General features: G+C 37.1%; 2 protein-coding genes across 2 annotated transcripts in view; both read right to left on the bottom strand.

Annotated features, from left to right (window-relative positions):
- LOC138304941 (FMRFamide receptor-like) overlaps positions 1–1,517 on the bottom strand; it is a 312,390-nt gene extending 310,873 nt beyond the window's left edge. The window contains exon 1 of the mRNA XM_069245357.1: positions 191–1,517. The gene's annotated coding sequence lies outside the window, so the exon portion shown is untranslated. The remainder of the gene's footprint in view (positions 1–190) is intronic.
- LOC138304940 (general transcription factor 3C polypeptide 1-like) overlaps positions 1–16,885 on the bottom strand; it is a 363,966-nt gene extending 347,081 nt beyond the window's left edge. Inside the window, exons 1-10 of the mRNA XM_069245355.1 lie at positions 16,819–16,885; positions 11,625–11,725; positions 11,186–11,349; positions 9,285–9,419; positions 7,082–7,140; positions 5,966–6,137; positions 5,557–5,719; positions 4,094–4,560; positions 2,668–2,784; positions 1,534–1,596 (exon numbers count right to left, since the gene is read on the bottom strand). Of these exons, the coding sequence (XP_069101456.1) occupies positions 1,534–1,596; positions 2,668–2,784; positions 4,094–4,560; positions 5,557–5,719; positions 5,966–6,121 (966 nt within the window). The 5' untranslated portion in view covers positions 6,122–6,137; positions 7,082–7,140; positions 9,285–9,419; ... (1 more) ...; positions 11,625–11,725; positions 16,819–16,885. The remainder of the gene's footprint in view (positions 1–1,533; positions 1,597–2,667; positions 2,785–4,093; positions 4,561–5,556; positions 5,720–5,965; positions 6,138–7,081; positions 7,141–9,284; positions 9,420–11,185; positions 11,350–11,624; positions 11,726–16,818) is intronic.
- Between the last annotated feature and the right edge of the window lie 6,449 nt (positions 16,886–23,334).

Below are 23,334 nucleotides of genomic sequence, written 5' to 3'. Positions count from 1 at the left end.
TCTGGGGTATTAAATGTTTTTGTGTTTAAAAAAAAAAAGTGTTATACAATCATGTTGTCTTTGACAGCCATATGAATCAACCTGTTCACCTTGTGTCTGACCAATGTGTGAAGGGTTCAACAACAAGTGGAACAATACTAATTTAGGATCAGTTGTCTACAGATAAATCTCCTCCTACTAAAATACTTACAAACATATCAGCGTCACAGGTCTGTGCTCTTCAGATCCCACAATTTAAATCAGCATCTCTTCTCACTAGGCAATGTTCTCAAGCAAATGTTTACACTAAGCAAAGCTGTATATTTTCTGAATCTGGCCACATTTAAGCATAGAGAAGTGTATAAATTGTGTCCAATCAATACACAATTGTCTGGTCACACACAGTTCCACACATTGTTTCATCTGTTACTTCTTTATATCAAAGATTTGAAATTTGTTCCAATAAAACAGCTGAGTATTTTGTTATGGAGTCGGTGCCGCACATTTTACATCCATACACATTTGATATCTCCCAAGCATGATATATTAACTATACTCTTTGCTATGAATATGTCCATATGAATTATACAAGATATAGTATTGTCCCATAGGGAAGTGATCAAGGTAGAATAAATTCTAATTTGTTTCAATATTTGCCATTCTGACTTAACATTGATAATTATATAATAGATAGTGTTTTACATCAGGTCTATGAACTTTTATTTATTTATTTCAGGGAAATTTTATTCCATACAGAAAGCTATATAGAAACTATTTGATGATGCTACAGAGACACGAGGACTACACTAAATCATAACAATTGTATAAATTCAATCTGTTCCATCTAGACTGCTGTTAAGAAGTGATGAAACCCTGTCACTTGTGTCTGGTGATAACAGAGTCGAATGTTATACATCACATTCAAACCTTGTTACACTAGGGTTATATATCGGGGTTATAATCAAACCTCGTTAAATCAGTTTATCAATAAAGCTCCTGAGATAGTACATATTTACAAGTTAAATCATTTAACAAGGTTCAACTTTATAGTAATATTTATACCAACAACAATATTTTCTTGTAAACAAAAATCATACCTTTTTCACAGCTAAAAACATCTGCTGAAATGCTGCAACTGCAAATCTTCTTAATGATATATGAAAGTTAAATACTTTGATACAACGAACGCAGCTGAATACGTGTGTGTGTGTGTGTGTGTGTGTTTAATTTTTCTAAATAAAATAATTTTAATTCACTATCAAAAGCTTCACAACCAGTGTTTCTGTCAGGTCAAATAATCTCTAAACGAGAGAAATTTACAGGTAGAGTAGTTAACTTTAAATGTGTAGAATGACTTGCTTCCTAGTGAACATTCTATTTATCTATCATGGTCGAGATGTTGATCATTGACTGTTCATTTTAAATCAATTAGAAAATCAATTCATGTACAGCAATGTCATAATTCCGGAAAATATATGATGGTAACATTGAAATAGGTAAATATAGTAACTCTACAACCGAACTGAACAATAAAAACCATGCAATAATACTAACCGCAATCTTCTCTTCCAGGAGGTTTATACAGGTAACATACCAATCTTCACCACCAAACATCTCCTACAAAATATTTACATTAATTTCTGAAAAATTATCAAGATAATTCGCAGTATCAGTAACTATACCAGAAGAGTTTCTGTACACATTTTAGGCCTGGCAAATTTCCTGTGACAAAACTGCAAGTAAGGCCCTTGAAGTTTAATCATGATCGTAAGACAAGACAAATGTATGTAATAAGATAAGTTTTACATATCATTTCAGTAGTTTTCCTAACATTTATGATCCGATGGATTCATCTATGGAAATATAAACAAAACCTTTCTGACAAAAACCTTGTATGATTATTTTTTAAACAAGCTTCAATTTAAGTTCTCCATTGCATGTACCATAAGGTCGATGTTTCAATGTATTCATTTAAGTAATTTAAAGAAGCCTGGACAATCTTTTGAAGTTTTATCGCCTTATTCTCTAGGAAATAGAGCCCGGAAAAGGTCAGATGGACACAACATAAAACTTATAGCCCCCGGATCCCGATTACATTTATTCTATCTTAGCTTCAGAATTAGGAGAATATGTTTTATTGTTCTTTTTTAGCAAACTATCAACAAATTTAACAGGTAATTGGACTATTCTCAAGTAAATATCAAGAGCAAACCTCTGCTTGAATATTCCTGTTATTTGCATATTTTCTTCTGACAAAAATGCATATACAAATAAACAGGATCTGCAGTGATTGAAAGGATATAAATCACATTCAGCATTATAAAATCACGTTCAGCATTATAAATTCATGGTATTAATTATAAAATCACATTCAGCATTATAAAATCACGTTCAGCATTATAAATTCATGGTATTAATTATAAAATCACATTCAGCATTATAAAATCACGTTCAGCATTATAAATTCATGGTATTAATTATAAAATCACGTTCAGCATAATAAAATCATGGCATTAATTATAAAATCACGTTCAGCATTATAAATTCATGGTATTCATTATGTTTCAAGGTAAACTCTGTTTATTCATCTTTATGGTTATAACTTGATAACACAAACTGGTTATGGATACCCCAACAAAACATGCTGTTGTTATAACAATCAATATACAGTCAAGTCGTCTCCCTTACCTGTAAATCAAATCTGGTCATCCCTCGACTGCCGTGCCTGTCAATGATGTTATACAGCTGCTGGCAGGGACCCAATAAAGGCAGGGCTACACTTTTCCATATAAGGTCAATGTCAAGCTGTAACGAAAAATTTCTCAACATCAAATCATCACTAAACCTTTGATGTAGGTTAAAGTTCAAATTGTAGGTCACAGCCTCATATAATTTAATTTTTACATCTTACATACGTTAAAGTTCAAATTGAAGGTCACAGCCGCACATAATCTTTACATTTGACATACATTAAAGTTCAAATTGAAGGTCACAGCCCCATATAATATTTACATTTTACATACGTTAAAGTTCAAATTGTAGGTCACAGCCCCATATAATATTTACATTTTACATACGTTAAAGTTCAAATTGTAGGTCACAGCCCCACATAAGCTTTAGTTTTGATGTAGGTCAACATAGGTCACAGCCCCACATAAGCTTTAACTTTAATGAAGGTCAACATAGGTCACAGCCCCACATAAGCTTTAACTTTAATGTAGGTCAACATAGGTCACAGCCCCACATAATCTTTACATTTGACATACGTTAAAGTTCAAATTGTAGGTCACAGCCCCACATAAGCTTTAGTTTTGATGTAGGTCAACATAGGTCACAGCCCCACATAAGCTTTAGTTTTGATGTAGGTCAAAATAGGTCACAACCCCACATAATCTTTACATTTGACATACGTTAAAGTCCAAATTTTAGATCACAGCCCCACAAGCTTTAACTTTGATGTAGGTCAACATGGGTCACAGCCCCACATAATCTTTACATTTGACATACTTTAAAGTCCAAATTTTAGATCACAGCCCCACAAGCTTTAACTTTGATGTAGGTCAACATGGGTCACAGCCCCACATAATCTTTACATTTGACATACGTTAAAGTCCAAATTTTAGATCACAGCCCCACAAGCTTTAACTTTAATGTAGGTCAAACATGGGTCACAACCCCACATAATCTTTACATTTGACATACGTTAAAGTCCAAATTTTAGATCACAGCCCCACAAGCTTTAATTTTGATGTAGGTCAATATAGATCACAGCCCCACAAGCTTTAATTTTGATGTAGGTCAATATAGGTCACAGCCCCACATAAGCTTTAACTTTGATGTAGGTCAACATAGGTCACAGCCCCACATAATCTTTACATTTGACATAGGTTAAAGTCCAAATTTTAGATCACAGCCCCACAAGCTTTAACTTTGATGTAGGTCAATATAGGTCACAGCCCCACAAGCTTAAATTTTGATGTAGGTCAACATATTAAAGTCAGAGACAATAAAACAGACAATTTCACTATAAGTCTCTCCTTCTTTTCATGATGGGGGATTGAGATCTATTCATAGACATATTGATTTAGATATCAGTTGTAAGCAGTTCTCACACCTCAAAAGGTAGGGTCCTTGTCAGTTTATGAACGATCCGTTTAATTTCCTCTTGGCTCATTAGCACCTCCTTCATGAGCTCAGACACAGCTCTCTTCCCTTGAGTCCCTTCCTCTTCCTGTTTGACCTGCATCCTGATGTTACAACTAGAAATCACAAAATTGTCCTGAAACTTGAAATGTTTCAAATTCTCGGCATCTGATGCACATGACCTTCGTATGGTGATCAATGACCTTGATGGTGTCATTTGTGGTTTGCCTTGTGTCTCCGGCATGCTGAGTTGTGGAGGTAGATCCAGACAGCTAGTATTACTGATCTTGACCTTCACGACCTCCCCAGAAGTCCATTTCACAGCGGCCCCTTCATAATCCTCCTCCACAGGTAACAAATGTGGTGTCAAGGCTGTGCTTGGCTTGTTACTAGTAGAGGTGGACGGCTCTGCATCTTCAGTGGCTCCCAAGGTTGTGTCTGAAGACATTCAGGTAAGAAATACAGGGGTTAGACATGATGGGTATAAAATACTGAGATTAAAGACATGACATCATTTGAGTTTATTCTGATCTTCCAGTGTTGGTGACATTATACAATTCCACCATTGATAATGTCATATTCACCACAAGGTTGGGCCAATCAGACTCACAGCTATATAATGACTAACATATTTTCTTGTGTATATGTAGCCAGGTGTTGTTTACATCATTTTAAATCATCGCGCCATTCGTCATTTAAATGTATGTGAAGTGCACGTGCCGCACGGACCACTTGTCCACACTCTAATCACCGGCCTCTCCCCACCGCACTCTCACTTCACCTCTCGACAGGAACGGACGTCCCTGTCGAGCTCAACCCCAGCATTCAATTCACCATTGTCACAAAGAGGCAAGAAGCCCTGGTAAGTATCTGTATGAAAGTGTTCATTAAACGTATTCATCATGTAAATATAATATGTCCATTTCTGTCCATTTATATCACCGTGTGAATGACTTGTGAGAGAACTTATACTTTTATACTTTATCTGCTTTGCAGGTCTTCGTACCACAATTTTTTTCACCTGGAAATTGAGTATGTTGCTTATACTCCAGAGCTAGTTAAGGTCAAACATTCGAACAAACTTGGTAGCCTTTCATGCATGCATACTACAGATCCAATATCAGGTCTGTAGGCCTCTTAGTTATTGACAAGATATCATTTAAAGATTACAGCCTTATTGACCAAGTGGATGAAAGTCAATATCATTCATTTGAACAAACTTGGTAGCCCTTTATTCTAGCAGCATTTGTCTTGGGCCATACAACACACAGCAGACGGAGCATGATGAATATATGACATACTGAACCTTGGAGTCAGATGACCTTAAAAGAATTTGACACAAGAGATCAAAGAAGATGGCTTTACAAGTCCTGATCCTTCTGACTTCCTAACAATCAAACATCTATACAATTTCTACTTTGTTAAGAAAAATACCTGTTTCCATGGGTACCAGGCTATTTGGATCACTAGCACCCGACTTCTTGGTTTTATCTTCCTTTCCGGGATTGACCCTGGGGTCTGTGTAACCACGCCAGGACTTGATATTACACGGGTCCAGAATGATCATGTCCCGAGGAATCTGAGTGTGGAAAGACACCTGGAAAACACACAAAATGAGGAGTTGTATTATCAAACTTGGAAGGGTGTATTTAAAACTAAACATTTCACTTCACCGCCTCAGTGGAAATATTACTGACAATCATAACTTATAATTCCTTGTATGAAAATGTCATGTCTTAAGTAAATGGTCCTTCAATAGCAGGAATGTCATAGCTGAATTATGATTCCTAGTGACATGACTACTAAATGTCACAGCTGAATACCTATCCTGAGTTATACTTACGATTCCTAGTGACATCATGGCTACTATACATGCACAGTAGCCTCCCTTTGTGATGTTGTTGAAGGTCATGTATTTTGTGGGATCAGTGAAGGTATCTTCAAACAGGTGAACACACTCTGCACTGTCAGCAAACAGTGAGTCAGGAAACCGTGACATGTAACCATTCCAGTAACTGTCAAAACATGGATTGAACATGCAATTCAAGATGGCGCAACAAAATGGCTTGTTTTACTAAAACTCCCTAACACATTTTGACTTCAAATTTCTTCAGAATACAAGTTCTTATAGTTATATTAGAAAAAAGTATTTCAAAGGAGGGGTATTTCTTTGGACGGTTTTATGCCACTCTGTGATCAGCAAAATATTTTTCATGAAGATACCTTAGGGTCAGCTGGATATTGTTTGCTATTCAGAATATCCAATTTTCCCTGGACTTGTGGTAATTTAGAGGTCAAAGGGTGAAATTGATTTTTGTATTGAGTAAGTGCTATTTAAACAATAGAATGGAAATTATATTTTTGGCAGTTTTTTATTGCAAATCATGGGTTTGTGAAGATCAGTTCAGAAAACAGACCACAAATCAAAGAAGTAGGTCATAGTGACCTAGTTCAGCATATCTTCTATTTTAGCATTAAAACCTTTAATAACTTTACATAAAACTCCCATTTTACAAGGATTTGATAGCTTGCGATTGATGTTTAGTACTACATGTGGATGTTGACATGACCTAGTTAAGATGATTACAGTCGACGGTGGTATGGACAGGGCGACATGGATAGGTCATATTCAAGGAATGGTATTATCTGTCAACTAAACATTGGTTTGTCTTTCCATATTTAAAGTTTTTAAGTTATTCTTTTTTTTTAGTTTAGTTTTACGTCCTATTAACAGCCAAGGTCATGTAAGGACGTGCCAGGTTTGTTGGTGGAGGAAAACCAGAGTACCAGGAGAAAAAACCACCGGTCAGCAGTCAGTACCTGGCAACTGCCCCACATGGGATTCGAACCCGCATCCCAGAGGTGGAGGGCTTGTGGTAATATGTTGGGACATCTTAACCACTTGGCCACCACGGCCCTTTAAGTTATTTTAATCAAGTTTGTCAGTAGATATACTCACACTTGGGAGACTTTAAAGTTCTGTAGGGCAGATGGTATACGCTGCTTCTTATGTTCATTCTGGATAACAGCAAAGAGGCCATGTATGAGTTTTCATTTCTATGGTCAACAAATTTCAATATGATAACACTATTTTTATCTTTCCTCCTTATAATGAACTAATAACCTAAGAAAACAAAGTATGATATTTACAAGCATTTTCAGTGTATGTTACGTAGCTTGTTTTCTACTTTGGCCCTAAATGACCATAGTTGTCGATGAGCCGTAAAGCTCAAACAAACATTTTTTTTCCTACTCACCGCCTTGATGGGAGTGTTAACCTTGCTTATTCCCTACTCACTGCCTTGATCCGAGTGTTAACTTGCTTATTTTCTACTCACTGCCTTGATGCGAGTGTTAACCTTGCTTATTTTCTACTCATTGCCTTAATGAGAGTGTTAACCTAGCTTATTTTCTACTCACCGCCTTGATGCGAGTGTTAACTTGCTTATTTCCTACTCACTGCCTTGATCCAAGTGTTAACCTTGCTTATTTCCTACTCACTGCCTTGATGCAAGTGTTAACCTTGCTTATTTCCTACACACTGCCTTGATGCAAGTGTTAATCCTTGCTTATTTCCTATTCACACGCCTTGATGCAAGTGTTAACTTGCTTATTTCCTACACACTGCCTTGATGCAAGTGTTAACCTTGCTTATTTCCTACTCACCGCCTTGATGCAAGTGTTAACCTTGCTTATTTCCTACTCACCGCCTTGATGCCAGTGTTAACTTGCTTATTTCCTACTCACCACCTTGATGCGAGTGTTAACCTTGCTTATTTTCTACTCACCGCCTTGATGCGAGTGTTAACCTTGCTTATTTTCTACTCACCACCTTGATGCGAGTGTTAACCTGCTTATTTCCTACTCACCGCCTTGATGCGAGTGTTAACCTTGCTTATTTCCTACTCACCGCCTTGATGCGATGTTAACTTGCTTATTACTCACCTGAGCAGTGTTAACTTGCTTATTTCCTACTACACTGCCTTGATGCGAGTGTTAACCTTGCTTATTTCCTACTCACACGCCTTGATGCAAGTGTTAACCTAGCTTATTTCCTACTCACCGCCTTGATGCCAGTGTTAACCTTGCTTATTTCCTACTCACCGCCTTGATGCGAGTGTTTAACTTCGCTTATTTCCTACTCACCCACCTTTATGCAGAGTGTTAACAATTGCTTATTTCCTACTCACTGGCCTTGATGCGAGTGTTAACCTTGCTTATTTCCTACTCACATGCAGTGTTACCTTGCTTATTTCTACCACCTGATGCGAGTGTTAACCTTGCTTATTTCCTACTCACTGCCTTGATGCAAGTGTTAACCTTGCTTATTTCCTACGCATTGCCTTGATGCGAGTGTTAACCTTGCTTATTTCCTACTACTCACCGCCTTGATGCGAGTGTTAACCTAGCTTATTTCCTACTCACCACCTTGATGCGAGTGTTAACCTTGCTTATTTCCTACTCACTGCCTTGATGCGAGTGTTAACCTTGCTTATTTCCTACTCACCCACCTTGATGCGAGTGTTAACCTAGCTTATTTCTACTCACTGCCTTGATGGGAGAGTGTTAACCTTGTTTATTTCCTACTCACTACCTTGATCCGTATGTTAACCTAGCTTATTTTCTTCTTACCGCCTTGATCCAAGTGTTAACCTTGCTTATTTCCTACTCACTGCCTTGATGCAAGTGTTAACCTTGCTTATTTTCTACTCACAACCTTGATGCGAGTGTTAACCTTGCTTATTTCCTACTCACTGCCTTGATGCTAGTGTTAACCTTGCTTATTTCCTACTCACCGCCTTGATCCAAGTGTTAACTTGCTTATTTCCTACTCACCCCCTTGATCCGAGTGTTAACCTGCTTATTTTCTACTCACTGCCTTGATCCGAGTGTTAACCTTGCTTATTTCCTACTCACTGCCTTGATCCAAGTGTTAACCTTGCTTATTCCTACTCACTGCCTTGATCCGAGTGTTAACCTTGCTTATTTCCTACTCACTGCCTTGATCCAAGTGTTAACCTAGCTTATTTCCTACTCAGTGCCTTGATGCGAGTGTTAACCTAGCTTATTTTCTACCTACCGCCTTGATGCGAGTGTTAACCTAGCTTATTTCCTACTCACTGCCTTGATCTGAGTGATAACCTTGCTTATTTTCTACTCACCGCCTTGATGCGAGTGATAACCTTGTTGGATCTCAGTTGAGTAGTGGCCGCTATGATACAGTCACGTGGGTACTGATTTAACAGCTTAAAACACTCATACACACGACCTTGTTTGTCCTCTAATGAAGCATACGTCTGAAGCGGAATAGAAATTAAAGTACAACATAATGTGATCTTAAACATCACGCCCCTATAAGCAGTGTTCCATTTATGCTTGAATTAAAAAGTATCTATGTTGGTTATAGATATTTTTGAAATGAGTATTTTTCTTCAAAAAATTAAAAATACATTTACAAGTTAATGGTAACTTAATTTCTGACATTGACTAGTTTATTCAAGGTGTTTTACAATGAAAAAATTTTAACTATAACACCTCATCTTTCTGTATGATTGTGACTATGAAGTTTGTACGAATAACAAAAGTAAAACTTCACCCACATACCCTAAATTCATCCCCTCATAACCCAAAACTCCCCATGACCCAAACCCACCCTCCATACCCCCATACCCCAAACCCACCCCTCCATACCCCCATACCCCAAACTCAACCCCTCATAACCCAAAACTCCCTATACCCCAAACCCACCCCTCCATACCCCCATACCCCAAACTCAACCCCTCATAACCCAAAACTCCCTATACCCCAAACACACCCCTCCCATACCCCTATAACCCAAACCCACCCCTCCATACCCCCATACCCCAAACCCACCCCTCCATACCCCCATACCCCAAACCCACCCCTCCATACCCCCATTCCACCCATCCATACCCCATTACCCCAAACCCACCCCTCCATACCCCCATACCCCAAACTCAACCCCTCATAACCCAAAACTCCCCTATACCCCAAACCCACCCCACTCCATACCCCCATACCCAAAACTCAACCCCTCATAACCCAAAACTCCCTATAACCCAAACACACCCCTCCATACCCCTATAACCCAAACCCACCCCTCCTCCATACCCCCATACCCCAAACACACCCCTCCATACCCCCATACCCCAAACCCACCCCTCCATACCCCCATACCCCAAACCCACCCCTCCATACCCCCATTCCACCCATCCATACCCCCATAACCACCCCAAACCCACCCCTCCATACCCCCATACCTCAAACCTACCCCTCCACACCCCAAACCATACCCTTCCATACCCCAAACCCACCCACTCCTCCATACCCTCATACCCCAAACTCACCCTTCCATACCCCAAACCCACCCAATACCCCAAACCCACCCACCCTTCCATACCCCAAACCCACCCACCCCTCCATACCCCCATACCCCAAACCCACCCTTCCATACCTCAAACCCACCCAATACTCCAAACCCATCCACCCTTCCATACCCCCATACCCCAAACCCACCCACCCCTTCATACCCCAATACCCCAAACCCACTCTTCCATACCCAAACCCACCCTTCCATACCTCAAACCCACCCAATACCCCAAACCCATCCACCCTTCCATATTACCCCAAACCCACCCACCCCCTCCATACCCCATACCCCAAACCCCACCCATTCTTCCATACCCCAAACCCTCCTTTCCATACCCCAAACCCACCCAATACCCCAAACCCACCCTTCCATACCCCAAGCCCACCCAATACCCCAAACCCACCCACCCCTTCCATACCCCCAAACCCACCCAATACCCCAAAACCCATCCCTCCATACCCCAAACCCACCCAATACCCCAAACCCACCCTTCCATACCCCAAACCCACCTAATACCCAAAACCCACCACTCCATACCCCAAACCCACCCAATGCCCCAAACCCACCAACCCTTCCATACCCCCAAACCCACCCTTCCAACCATGGTTCTTATATCTTTTATTAGACATCATTGGAGGACGATAACCTTAATTTAGGATGATATTAACTGACCTGTATGATATTTCTGAGTACAGCGATATAAATGTCAGCAGGTGAGTCTTCTACGTCCTTGTGTGTCACAGCATTCAGGTTTGATTTTCCTCACCATCTTTATCGTGTATTTAGGCAGCTCCGAGATGTGGGAAGGGAGGTTACTCTGCTTCAAGTCAACAGTTCTGTAATACCATTAAATCGGGCATAGCTGAATTATGATATCAATTTATTTCTATTTTTTTCTTAAAAGTTCACACTGAAAATTAGATCTGGGTACCAAGAGTTTTGAGATATTATTGTTCTATGTACCAACATTATGAGGTTATGAGGAATTGTTTCATAATGGCCATGACATCAATAAATGAAGGATATTTTCATGAATTTGTATTATTGGTCAGACAACATGACGACACAAACCGTTTCATTGTGTTACTTCTGTGACTCGACATACACTTACGAGAATTTCTTGATGAGTAGTTCAAACAGGTCGTTTAAATCCTGAAGGGTCTCTTCAGTCCCCCAGGCCACTTTTTTATGACTGTACTCCTTCTCTATTTTCTATTAAAATTATAGATCATTAGTTGTAGATTACATCTAGGTTACACTGATGACAAGAGACATACAACAACATCTATAGATCATTAGTTGTAGATTACATCTAGGTTACACTGATGACAAGAGACATACAACAACATCTATAGATCATTAGTTGTAGATTACATCTAGGTTACATACACTGATGACAAGAGACATACAACAACATCTATAGATCATTAGTTGTAGATTACATCTAGGTTACACTGATGACTAAGACAAGAGACATCTATAGAAATTATTTGTAGATTACATCTAGGTACACTGATCATTACCAACAACAACATCTATAGATCATGTAGATTACATCTAGGTTACAAAACACTGATGACAAGAGACATACAACAACAGCTATAGATCATTAGTTGTAGATTACATCTAGGTTACACTGATGACAAGAGACATACAAAACAACATCTATAGATCATTAGTTTGTAGATTACATCTAGGTTACACTGATGACAAGAGACATACAACAACAGCTATAGATCATTAGTTGTAGATTACATCTAGGTTACACACTGATGACAAGAGACATACAACAACAGCTATAAGATCATTAGTTGTAGATTACATCTAGGTTACACTGATGACAAGAGACATACAACAACATCTATAGATCATTAGTTGTAGATTACATCTAGGTTACACTGATGACAAGAGACATACAACAACATACTATAGATCATTAGTTGTAGATTACATCTAGGTTACACTGATGACAAGAGACATACAACAACATCTATAGATCATTAGTTGTAGATTACATCTAGGTTACACTGATGACAAGAGACATAACAACAACAGCTATAGATCATTAGTTGTAGATTACATCTAGGTTACACTGATGACAAGAGACATACAACAACATCTATAGATCATTAGTTGTAGATTACATCTAGGTTACACTGATGACAAGAGACATACAACAACATCTATAGATCATTAGTTGTAGATTACATCTAGGTTACACTGATGACAAGAGAATCAACAACAGAGATCATTAGTTGTAGATTACATCTAGGTTACACCACACTGATGACAAGAGACAATACAACAACATCTATAGATCATTAGTTGTAGATTACATCTAGGTTACACTGATGACAAGATACATAACAACAACATCTATAGATTCATTAGTTTGTAGATTACATCTAGGTTACACTGATGACAAGAGACATACAACAACATCTATAGATCATTAGTTGTAGATTACATCTAGGTTACACTGATGACAAGAGACATACAACAACAGCTATAGATCATTAGTTGTAGATTACATCTAGGTTACATACTGATGGACAAGAGACATAACAACAACATCTATAGATCATTAGTTGTAGATTACATCTAGGTTACACTGATGACAAGAGACATAACAACAACATCTATAGATCATTAGTTGTAGATTACATCTAGGTTACACTGATGACAAGAGACATACAATCAATGTTACACAACATCTATAGAATCATTAGTTATTGTATATTTACATCTAGGATACACTGATGACAAGAGACATACAACAACATCTATAGATCATTAGTTGTAGATTACATCTAGGTTACACTGATGACAAGAGACATACAACAACAGCTATAGATCATTAGTTGTAGATTACATCTAGGTTACACTGATGACAAGAGACATACAACAACATCTATAGATCATTAGTTGTAGATTACATCTAGGTTACACTGATGACAAGAGACATACAACAACATCTATAGATCATTAGTTGTAGATTACATCTAGGTTACACTGATGATGACAAGAGACATACAACATCAGCTATAGATCATTAGTTGTAGATTACATCTAGGTTACACAATGATGACAAGAGACATACACAACAACATCTATAGATCATTAGTTGTAGATTCTACATCTAGGTTACACTGATGACAAGAGACATACAACAACATCTATAGATCATTAGTTGTAGATTACATCTAGGTTACATACACTGATGACAAGAGACATACAACAACATCTATAGATCATTAGTTGTAGATTACATCTAGGTTACACTGATGACAAGAGACATACAACAACATCTATAGATCATTAGTTGTAGATTACATCTAGGTTACACTGATGACAAGAGACATACAACAACATCTATAGATCATTAGTTGTAGATTACATCTAGGTTACATACACTGATGACAAGAGACATACAACAACATCTATAGATCATTATTTGTAGATTACATCTAGGTTACACTGATTACAAGAGACATACAAACAACATCTATAGATCATTAGTTTGTAGATTACATCTAGGTTGTAATTACTCAACTAGTTACACTGATGACAAAGACATCCATACAACATCAATAGATCATTAGTTGTAGATTACATCTAGGTTACATACACTATACAAAGACATACAACAACATCTATAGATCAGAAAGTTGTAGACAAGAGACATACAAGAGACAACATCTATAGATCATTAGTTTGTAGATTACATCTAGGTTACACTGATGACAAGAGACATACAACAACATCTATAGATCATTAGTTGTAGATTACATCTAGGTTACACACCTGATGACAAGATGACATACAACACCATCTATAGATCATTAGTTGTAGATTACATCTAGGTTACACTGATGGGACAAGAGACATACAACAACAGCTTATAGATCATTAGTTGTAGATTACATCTAGGTTACACTGATGACAAGAGACATACAACAACATAGCTATAGATCATTAGTTGTAGATTACATCTAGTTTACATCTGATGACAATAGACATAGCAACAACATCTAATAGATCATTAGTTGTAGGATTACATCTAGGTTACACTGATTGACAAGAGACATACAACAACATCTATATAGATCATTAGTTGTAGATTACATCTAGGTTACACTGATGACAAGAGACATACAACAACATCTATAGATCATTAGTTGTAGATTACATCTAGGTTACATGATGACAAGAAAGACATACACACAACATCTATAGATCATTAGTTGTGGTAGAATTACATCTAGGTTACACTGATGACAAGAGACATACAACAACATCTATAGATCATTAGTTGTAGAGATTACATCTAGAGGTTACACTTACTGATTACAATACGACATACAACAACATCATATAGATCATTAGTTGTAGATTACATCTAGGTTACACTGATGACAAGAGACATACAACAACACAGCTATAGATCAATAGTTGTAGATTACATCTAGGGTTACATACACTGATGACAAATAGTTGTAGACATACACACTGCTGACAAGAAGACATTACACAACACTAAGATCATTATTTGTAGCATTACATCTAGGTTACACTGATGACAAGAGACATACAACAACATCTATAGATCATTAGTTGTAGATTACATCTAGGTTTACACTGATGACAAGAGACAAACAACAACATCTATAGATCATTAGTTGTAGATTACATCTAGGTTACACACTGATGGACAAGAGACATACAACAACATCTATAGATCATTATAGTTGTAGATTACATCTAGGTTACACTGATGACAAGAGACATACAACAACAGCTATAGATCATTAGTTGTAGATTACATCTAAGGTTACACTGATTACAAGAGACAAATACAACAACATCTATAGATGATCATTAGTTGTAGATTACAACTAGGTTACAACTGATGACAAGGAGAGACATACAACAACAGCTAGAGATCCTTAGATCATTAGTTCTGTAGATTACAACAACAACTCGTAGGTTACATCTGATGACACTGATTACAAGAGACATACAACAACATCTATAGATCATTAGTTGTAGATTACATCTAGGTTACACTGATGACAAGAGACATACAACAACAACTATAGTATCATTAGTTGTAGATTAACATCTAGTTTTACATACACTGATGACATAGAGACATAACACAACATCTGATAAGGATTCATAGTTTGTAGAGTTACATCGAGGTCACACTGATGAGCAAGAGACAAACAACAACATCTATAGAAATCATTAGTTATCACGTAGATTACATCTAGGTTACACTGATGACAAGAGGACATATTACAAATCAACACATCTATAGAGATCATTAGTTGGTAGATTACATCTAGGTTACCATACACTGATGACAAGAGACATACAACAACATCTATAGATCATTATAGTAGTTGACAATCTAGTACACTGATGACAAGAGCCATACAAAACAACATCAATAGGTTAGTTGGTAGATTACATCTAGGTTACAACTGATGACAAGAGACATACACCAACATCTATAGATCATTGTATTTGTAGATGTACAAATCTAGGTTTACACTGATGACAAGAGACATACAACAACAACATTAGATCATTAGTTGTAGATTACATCAAGGATACACTGATTGACAAGAGACAAACAAAAAACAACATCTATAGAGATCATTAGTTGTAGATTACATCTAGGTTACAACTTAGATGACAAGAGACAAACGCAACAACATCTATAAGATCATTAGTTGTAGATTACAGTCTACTTGGCTAGGTTAATACACACTGATGACAAGAGACATACACAACAACAAATCTATAGATCATTAGTTGTAGATTACATCTAGGTTACAACTGATGACAAGAGACATACAACATACACTCTATAGATACATTAGCTGTAGATTACATCTAGGTACACTGATGACAAAGAGACATACAAACAAACACATATAGCCATCATTGATTTTAGTTAGATTGACATCTAGGTTACATGTGATGACGAACGAGACTTACAACAAACATGATAGATCATCGTAGTTGTAGGAATTCGTTCATTAAAATCTAGGTTACACTGATGACAACCTTGAGCAATTCAACAAACATTCCCCTAGATCACTTAGTGATAGATAATTGCATCTAGGTTTGTGTTCATTTCATACAACATTTTATGAAATTTGTAATTGTTCAAGCCAACGTCCTCAAATATAAATAACTTCTCAAGATCATTTTTTTTTAAATCTTACCATGAAATGATAAACACTTATTTATCATTTATGATATTCCATATATATACGTAGAATTTACAGACCTACTGGATCCTGCAGAGCCTCAGACAGAAATACTCTGACATATTGTGTTCTGGTCTAGGATTCTTCAATAATTGAAGCCGCCGTTTCGTCTTATACACGATTCCAGTCAGATTTAGCCTTGGGATATTAGAAAACGACTTAAAGGATGCCGTCAGATGAAATCGACATTTACTCTCCTCTTTAGAGACAGAGTTTTCTGAAACACTTAAACATTACACATCTGTCAATTACAGTTTTATGTATAGCAAAAACAATCACTATTTAAGGGAATAGGCGATTGTGGGATTATCCCCCGCAAGGATGAATTATTATACACAGAGGATACTACTAAACAGACAGAGAATAGTTTCATTAAATACTATCCTCTTTAGGAGAGGATATATAGAAAAACACTGTATTATTTTACATGATAATAGAAACTATCAACATTTCTGAGACTAAAGAGGACTCCTAAACTTAAAATTTTCTTACAATAGCATTACAACAATAGGGTTAGGAAAAAGTTATATAGGACAAATCTGAATTAGAAGGAACTTATAGAACACTCATTAGTCCTGTAATGTTTCTTATAGGACAGAGGATATTGAAACAGTCTTACAAATACTTCCTCTTTTTCATGGGGACAGAATTTATAGAATCTTTTTACTTAATTCTTATAAGAGACTATCTTTTGGAGGGACAGACTTAGAGATGGATTTATTCTGAACACTTAGGGGAATCCTACTCTTTCTCTGTAGATAGAGGATATAGAAACACTTTACAGATACTATCCTTCTTTAGAGACATATACTTTGTTATGGTATATGGATACACCACAATCCTTATAGAGACAGTTCGGATTACACTTATGTCCCTCATTAGGGACAGAGGATGGATATAGAAACACTTACAATACTATCCTCTTATAGAGAGAATGGATTGCACTTACAATACTCTCCTCTTTTAGAGACAGTGATGGATATATAGGGCTTACAATACTATCCTCTTTAGGGAGAAGTATCACTTACACATTACTATCCTCTTTAGGATCCCCATAGAAACACTTACAATACTATCCTCTTAGAGAAGAGGAAAATGAGGATCCGAAACACTTACATATACAAACTTCTTTAGACAGAGGATGGATATAGAAACACTTACAATACTATCACCATTTAAAAGACAGAGGATGGATATAGAAACACTTACAATACTATCCTCTTTAGCGCTTCTGCCCCAGTTGGATTGTATAGAAACACTTACAATACTTACTCCTCTATAGAGACAGAGGATGGATATAGAAACACTTACAATACTTAGGGACAATATGGATATAGAAACACTTACAATACCTCCTTTAGGGACAGAGGATGGATATAGAAACACTTACAATACTATCCTCTTTAGGGACAGAGGATGGATATGACAATACTATCTCTCTTTAGGGACAGAGGATGGATATAGAAACACTTACAATACTATCCTCTTTAGGGACAGAGGATGGATATAGAAACACTTACAATACTATCCTCTTTAGGGACAGAGGATGGATATAGAAACACTTACAATACTATCTTACAATACTAAACCTTACAATACAGAGGACAGAGGATATAGAAACACTTACAATACTAATACTCTTTAGACGACAGAGGGATGGATATAGAAACACTTACAATACTCTCCTCTTTAGGGACAGAGGATGGATATAGAAACACTTACAATACTATCCTCTTTAGGGACAGAGGATATAGAAACACTTACAATACTCTCCTCTTTAGGATATAGAAACACTTACAATACTATCCTCTTTAGAGGACAGAGGATGGATATAGAAACACTTACAATACATATCCTCTTTAGGGACAGAGGATGGATATAGAAACACTTACAATACTATCCTCTTTAGAGACAGATGGATATAGAAACACTTACAATACTCATCCTCTTTAGGGACAGAGGATATATAGAAACACTTACAATACTATCCTCTTTAGGGACAGAGGATGGATATAGAAACACTTACAATACTCTCCTCTTTAGGGACAGAGGATGGATATAGAAACACTTACAATACAATCCTCTATAGAGACAGAGGATAGATATAGAAACACTTACAATACTATCCTCTTTAGAGACAGAGGATGGATATAGAAACACTTACAATACAATCCTCTATAGGATAGGGACAGAGGATGGATATAGAGGATTACACTAGAGATTAGGATATATAGAAACACTTACAATACTATCCTCTTTAGAGACAGAGGATGGATATAGAAACACTTACAATACTCTCTCTTTAGGGACAGAGGATGGATATAGAGGATTACAATACTATCCTCTTATAGGATATAGAAACACTTACAATACTATCCTCTTTTAGAGACAGAGGATGGATATAGAAACACTTACAATACTTATGGATATAACACTTACAATACTATCCTCTTTAGGACAGAGGATGGATATAGAAACACTTACAATACTATCCTCTTAGAGACAGAGGATTTATAGAAACACAGAGGATGGATATAGAAACACTTACAATACTATCCTCTTTAGGGACAGAGGATGGATATAGAAACACTTACAATACTATCCTCTTAGAGACAGAGGATGGATATAGAAAACACACTTACAATACTATCCTCTTTAGAGACAGAGGACAGAGGATGGATATAGAAACACTTACAATACTATCCTCTTTAGAGACAGAGGATGGATATAGAAACACTTACAATACTCTCCTCTTTAGAGACAGAGGATGGATATAGAAACACTTACAATACTATCCTCTTTAGAGACAGAGGATGGATATAGAAACACTTACAATACTATCCTCTTTAGAGACAGAGGATGGATATAGAAACACTTACAATACTATCCTCTTTTAGAGACAGAGGATGGATATAGAAACACTTATATAGAAACACTTACAATACTATCCTCTTTAGAGACAGAGGAGGATGGATATAGAAACACTTACAATACTATCCTCTTTAGGGACAGAGGATGGATATAGAAAACACTATCCTCTTTAGGACAGAGGACAACTTACAATACCTCTTTAGAGAACAGAGGATGGATATAGAAACACTTACAATACTATCCTCTTTAGAGACAGAGGATGGATATAGAAACACTTACAGGGAAAGAGAAAGGAAAGAGAAAGGGGAAAGAGAAAGGGGAAGAGAAACAAGAAGATGGATATAGAAAAACCCTTTACCTGAGTATCGAGTTTTACAGGGGGAAAGAGGATACCGATAGAGAAGACACATTTAAACACAATCGCTCCTCTTTAGGGGAAAGAGGATAAGATAATAGAAACAACTTAACAATATTTCCGTTTCCCCTTTCTTCCTCCCTCTTTAGAGACACAGAGGAGGGATAGAGAAGACACCTTACAAATACTATCTTCCTTTTTAGAGGGACAGAGGAATGGAATAGATAAGAAGCACTTACACACTTACTAAATCCCTCTTATAGAGACTATTAGGATGGATATAGAAAGGACACTACCACAGAGTAAAACCAAGGATACTCTCGCATGTTTAAGGGGACAGAGATAATAACAGAAACAACTTAAACAAAGGAATACTCCCACTGAACGGAATAGCTCACTCCTCCTCTTTAGGGACAGTGGAATGGAGATATACACACTATGTTTTGAAGTACAGATACACTTTCTTAGTCCAGTAATCTCATGCTTACAGAGGCACAGAGGAATGGATAATCTAGAAATCACATTACATGGAATACTATGGTCTTATTAGAAGATAAGTATAGGATTACAATAATCAATTTACTTTACTCTTCCCTCTCTTTTAGACGACCCAGGTTTTGGTTTGAGAAAAAGGATGGAATTATTAATACTCTTCTGTTTATATTGATAAGAATATCCTTACTCATTCTTATCCTTTTACAGATACTAACTATCCATTCGCCCTTTAGAAGACAGATGGGAATGATTTATTTATTTTTATATAAAGAACACCACTGACAATACGCTCCCCTCTAAAGAGACAAGAGGATGGATTATAGATAGAAAAAGATTATAGAAAGAAACAATTACAAAAATAGTATCAACTTTAGGGAAGGAGGTTGGATTTGGACGGATTTCACTGGTATGGATTATGGATATAGAATAGAAACCACTGACAATTCTTGCCTCTTTAGAGGACAGAGGTAGTGGATAGACGTTTGTTGTTCTTTTTGTTGTTTTTTTCTCGGTACTTGTAGAGCAGGGTTAGCAGAGACAGAGGATTGGATGTGATTGGAAGAGGAAACACTTACAATACTATCCTCTATAGGGACATTAGGATATAGAAACACTTACAATACTTCCTCTTTAGAGACAGAGGATGGATATAGAAACACTTACAATACTATCCTCTTTAGAGACAGAGGATGGATATAGAAACACTTACAATACTATCCTCTTTAGAGACAGAGGATGGATATAGAAACACTTACAATACAATCCTCTTTAGAGACAGAGGATGGATATAGAAACACTTACAATACAATCCTCTTTAGAGACAGAGGATGGATATAGAAACACTTACAATACTATCCTCTTTAGAGACAGAGGATGGATATAGAAACACTTACAATACTATCCTCTTTAGGGACAGAGGATGGATAGAAACACTAGAAGGGACAGAGGATACATATAGAAAACACTTATACTATCCTCTTTAGAGACAGAGGATGGATATAGAGGATGGATATAGAAAACACTTACAATACTATCCTCTTTAGAGACAGATGGATATAGAAACACTTACAATACTATCCTCTTTAGGATGGATATAGAAACACTTACAATACTCCTCTTTAGGGACAGAGGATGGATATAGAAACACTTACAATACTATCCTCTTTAGAGACAGAGGATGGATATAGAAACACTTACAATACTATCCTCTTTAGAGACAGAGGATGGATATAGAAACACTTACAATACTTCCTTTCCTTTTAGGGACAGAGGATGGATATAGACAGAGGATGAGGATGGATATAGAACACTTACAATACTATCCTCTTTAGAGACAGAGGATGGATATAGAAACACTTACAATACTATCCTCTTTAGAGACAGAGGATGGATATAGAAACACTTACAATACTATCCTTTTAGAGACAGAGGATGGATATAGAAACACTTACAATACTCTCCTCTTTAGGGACAGAGGATGGATATAGAAACACTTACAATACAATACAATACTATCCTCTTTAGAGACAGAGGATGGATATAGAAACACTTACAATACTATTTATTTCCTTACTCACTGCCTTCGATGGGAGTGTTAACTTGCTTATTTCTTTTTTTACTCACTACCTATGATCCGTATGTTAACCTTGCGTATCTATCCTTCTTAATGCCTTGATCAGTGTGTTAAAACCTGCTCTATTTCCTACTCACTGCTCCTTGATGCGAGTGGCTAAACTTGCGTATCTCTACTCACTGCCTTGATCGCGAGTTGTTACCTTGCTCTATTTCCTACTCACCCCCTTGATTCCGAGTGTTACCTCCTAGCTTATTTTCTAACTCACCGCCTTGATGCCAGTTGTTAACATTGCATTATTTCCTACTCACGCCTTGATACGAGTGTTAACCTTGCTTATTTCTCTCACCCCCTTGATCCGAGTGTTAACCTTGCTTATTTCCTACTCACTGCCTTGATCCGACGTGTTAACCTAGCTTATCTTTACTTTTCACTACCTTGATCCAAGGGTTAACCTTCGCTTATTTCCTTCTTACCTCGCCTTGTTCCAAGTGTTTAACCGTGTTTAATTTTCATACTCTCAACCTTGATGCGAGTGTTAAACCATGCTGATTTCACTACTCACTGCCTTGAATGCTACGTGTTAAACCTTGCTTATTTCCTACTCACCCCCTTGGATCCGAGTGTTAACCCTAGTTTATAAAATTTTTTTTTTCTTATCTACTCACTGCCGTGATGGGGAGTGTTAACCTTGTTTATTTCCTACTCACTACCTTGTTCCGTTATGTTAACCTAGCTTATTTTCTTCTTACGCCTTGATCCAAGTTGTTAAACTTGTTATTTCCTACTCCCCCCCACTGCTCTGATGGCAAGTTGTAAACTTGCTATAATTTTACTCACTGCCTTGGATCCGAGTGTTAATACCTTGCTTATTTCCGTACTCACTGCCTTGTCCAGAGTGTTAACCTAGCCTTATTTTCTACTCACTGCCTTGATCCGAGTGTTAACCTTTGCTTATTTCTAATCACTGCTTGGATCGTATGTTAACCTAGCTTATTTTCTTCTTACGCCTTGGTCCATAGTGTGTACCTAGGCTTATTTCCTACTCACTGCCTTGAATGCAAGTGTTAACTTGCTTTATTTTCTACATCACAACCTTGGATGCGTGTGTTGTATCTAGCTTAATTTTCCTACCTCAATGCCTTGATGCTTAGTGTCTAACCTAGCTTATTTCCTACTCACTGCCTTGATCCAAGTGTTAACTTGCCTTATTTCCTACTCACCCTTGATCCGACGTGATTAATCT

This window comes from Argopecten irradians, chromosome 12 (assembly GCF_041381155.1).
Source record: "Argopecten irradians isolate NY chromosome 12, Ai_NY, whole genome shotgun sequence".
Lineage (NCBI taxonomy): Eukaryota > Metazoa > Mollusca > Bivalvia > Pectinida > Pectinidae > Argopecten > Argopecten irradians.
Note: the sequence above shows the minus strand (reverse complement) of the source record. Positions and strands in the feature narration are given on the sequence as shown.